The sequence below is a fragment of the Pleurodeles waltl genome, chromosome 4_1 (genome assembly GCF_031143425.1).
Source record: "Pleurodeles waltl isolate 20211129_DDA chromosome 4_1, aPleWal1.hap1.20221129, whole genome shotgun sequence".
NCBI classification, from domain to species: Eukaryota; Metazoa; Chordata; class Amphibia; order Caudata; family Salamandridae; genus Pleurodeles; species Pleurodeles waltl.
In genome coordinates, this window is record NC_090442.1 from 100789716 (window position 1) to 100793347 (window position 3632).

The 3632-nt window shown below is 41.8% G+C and overlaps 1 protein-coding gene across 1 annotated transcript; it reads left to right on the top strand.

Annotated features, from left to right (window-relative positions):
- Window positions 1–2368: 2368 nt before the first annotated feature.
- On the top strand, window positions 2369–3298 carry LOC138288451 (olfactory receptor 5AP2-like). Its single transcript, XM_069230003.1, has one exon. The coding sequence runs from the start codon at window positions 2369–2371 to the stop codon at window positions 3296–3298; it is 930 nt and encodes a 309-aa protein (XP_069086104.1).
- Window positions 3299–3632: the final 334 nt, after the last annotated feature.

Here is a 3632-nt window from a genome sequence, read left to right on the forward strand (position 1 = left end):
CCACAGCTCCACAGCCCTGCAGTAGGAGGTTGTAGAATATGGTGTCAAATGGTGCACTCACATCCAGCATCATCAGTACAGCTCTGTCACCACCATTCAGCATTTGCCGAATGGACTCAGAGGAAAGCAACCGGTCAGCCTCTGTACTGTAGAGAGGGCGAAATCTGGACTGCGTCCTGTGCAACGGCTCCTTAGATTAAATGAACATCAAAAGCTGCTGGTTAACATATTTTTCTGCAACCTCCAAAGAAAGAAGAAGCCGGAAGATGGGCCTATAATTCCCCTGCTTAATTAGATCTAGTAGGGGTTTCTTAATGAGTAATTCAGAGCACAGGAATAACTGCATCTGCTCTTTGTTCCAGAATGGCAGGGAGAGTCGGGTAAAATAGAGAGCCATATTTAACTGACACCACCAGGGAAGATAGTTCATCAGGTTTGATGGATTTGAACCGTAAAAGCCTGGTGCTGTTGGCTGAGGGTTCGATCCACAGGTTAAAACAAGAGGCATTCCTAGAAGCACCCGAAAAGGAGGAGTGGATGGAAACCACTTCATAAAGAAAGAACTTCCTCCGAAGGCGAGGTTGAGACTGAGATGAGGTCCAATGAGTATAAAAAACAAATAATCTAGAAAAATTCTCAAGGTGAATTCTGAGTACGCTGTGATTTGTTTGGCCTAAAAATCATGATGAACATGCCTGATGAGACCGTGAAACATACTAGGAGCTGGGCAGTATTAGCCTTACTGGCAGTATCGAAATCTCGGCACCATATGGGTTTCAGGAGCTTGCAGTCCTTTTTTAGAGCAAGTACTTTGTCACTGAACTAATCAGCCGTAGGCTAAGTTCTTCATCTTAATGTATCTGCAGTGGTTCAATTTGATCCAACTCACCAGATACCCAGCCTTCCACCTGCACGTTAGCTGTGTCGACACAACTATCTAGGATAGGTCGATTAGCAGCCAAAGCCTGAGTGAAGCTGGTAAGGGTCACCTTATCTCATTTCCGTGTCCTGACTGGCTGTCCAGAGACAGGGATAGGTGAGGGTTTGAGAAAGTAAACCTGAAAGGGGATAGCCAGGTGATCAGACAAAAGGAGTTGGGGGGGATCAACAGCTAGATTGATCAAGTTGGAGAATATAGGATCAAAAGTATAGGATCAAGAATATATCAAAACCAATGTGTGGGAAAGGAGACTAGTTGAGAGAGCTGAAGACCTTCGAAGTCTACAAACAAGGCGGTTGCCATGGGGCACGTTGTGTCCTCAAAATGTACACTGATCTCTGGTGATTGTAAAGTTTAAATGGTGCAGGACGAATGGTGCCAAAACGTCACCCAACAATGTAAGGAGGCTAGATGCTGGGATCAGAGGGCAATAAATTAAAATCCCAGAAATAGAGAAAGGTTAGTGAGAAAAAAAGCCACCTCACAACCTGCAATGGCTAATTCCGTGAATGTGCATTGCACAAACTAAAGAAATTGGTGATTCCACCCCTCTTTATGATTTCCTATCCAGTCCCATAATTGCAAAGCCTTGGGGGATGGTTGAGAGAATATTTGGAGCAGAGTTTTCAGTAAGCCAAGTTTCTGACAAGAAGCAAGAAAGTCATATATTTCAAATGTATGCTTGACTAAGGAGTGGCAGTTAAGGGAGTTAAAAATGGGAAACATAAAAAGTCTGAAAAGTTGCGTTCACCTTCAAACTGGGTGTTGGTGCAGTCAGGGGGGCAAATCCCCACTAGCCACAAAGTAATGCCACACAAGGGAATTCCAGCATATAGTGACAGGCTCAGGATTGCATAAAATAATGTTATTTCTAGGAGTTATTTATGTAGTGTGGGGAGATGAATCCTATTGGACTCATTACAAACTGAGGTAAAAGATGAACAGAGGTGAAAACTTCCCTTCAAAACAAAGACATCATTTGTCCAAAAAGGTATTAGAAGTTGTATGTATCTATGTGTTGAACTGTAGAAGCTAAATAGGGTATCACTAACACACTTTGGGGCTCACCTTGTCTCAAACACCATGAAATCCATTTTAGCATTAGTGAAATTGACTGGTTTGAGACACTGGCACCTAATGCACTTGACACACAACTTGTGTTATTTTTACTCTGACATTTTCTTCTTCTCCATAGATTATATATATATGCCTTAGATAAGTGATGAATTTGAAAGAGCTTGAACCGGTGGCCTAACATGAGCCTCTAGGTTTTTGGGGGCCCGAAGTCCAGGGGACCCCATCTGCAGCATGCAGTCACGCACTGTGCCCTGGCCCCCCTCCATGTCCCTGAAGCTTTGTTATGCCACTGGCTAGATCCTACCTATTTCTCTTGTTTCTCTCTTTTGTCAGGCTCAAATTCCTCGTCTAATGGGAGAATCAAACCACACCATTGTATCAGAGTTCATCCTGCTTGGTCTGACTGAGGACCCAAGTCTTCAGGTTCCTCTCTTCATTTTCTTCCTTCTGGTCTACATCATCACCCTGGTCGGAAATGCTGGCATCATGGCTCTCATCAAGTTTACTCCTCACCTTCACATACCCATGTATTTCTTTCTCGGTAATCTGTCCTTTGTGGACATCTGCTACTCAACAGATACCACACCAAATATGTTAGTAAACTTCCTTTCAGAAAAGAAGACCATTTCTTTCCGAGGGTGTGTCACACAGCTCTTCCTATTTTTCTTCACGGGGAGCATGGAAGTTTTTCTCCTGGCAGTTATGGCTTATGATCGGTATGCCGCAATCTGCAATCCTTTGCTCTATGCAACCATTATGACAAAACAGAAAAGCATTAGTCTTGTGTTGGGGGCATATTCAATTGCATTATTTAATGCTCTTTTAAATACCATTTGCACCTTCAAGCTGTCCTTCTGTAGGTCAAATAGGATCACGCACTATTATTGTGATGTCCCTCCACTACTGAAACTCTCCTGCTCTGACACATCCCTCAATGAGGCAGTGCTATTTTTTGTAGTTGGTAGTCTCACTTTAATTTCTCTTTCTTTTGTAGTTCTCTCATATGCTTACATTATTTCAGCGATCTTGCAAATTAAATCCTCAGAAAGTAGGAAGAAAGCTTTTTCTACATGCTCCTCTCACTTTGTCTGTGTCACCTTATTCTTTGGAACAATTCTTTTCATGTACATACGACCTACTTCCAGTTACTCAATGGATCAGGACAGAGTGACATCAGTCTTTTACACAGCAATAATTCCAATGTTAAATCCATTGATCTACAGCCTTAGGAACAATGAGGTAAAGGAGGCCTTTAACAAACTGAAACAGAATTTGTGTTAAAAGATTCCAGTCAACAACAATGTATTGGTTTGTTGAGATTACTTCACTGTCATATCACTGTTTTTCTCATGTAACATAGATAGATTGAGCATATCATCATATCATACCGTAGCAAACCGTATCATATCTCACCATGTCATGTCACATCACATCATGTTAGATCACGTCAGAACAAGCCATGTCATTTTATATTGTATATTACGCTACTTATCATATAATTATGCTCACTTCATGCATTTGCCTTTAGTCTGTGTGTCTGTGTGAAAACGCCAACTTTCTAAAAGTCAGACAACATTTGATACCTATGCTGATCATTATTTTGTACACACATTTT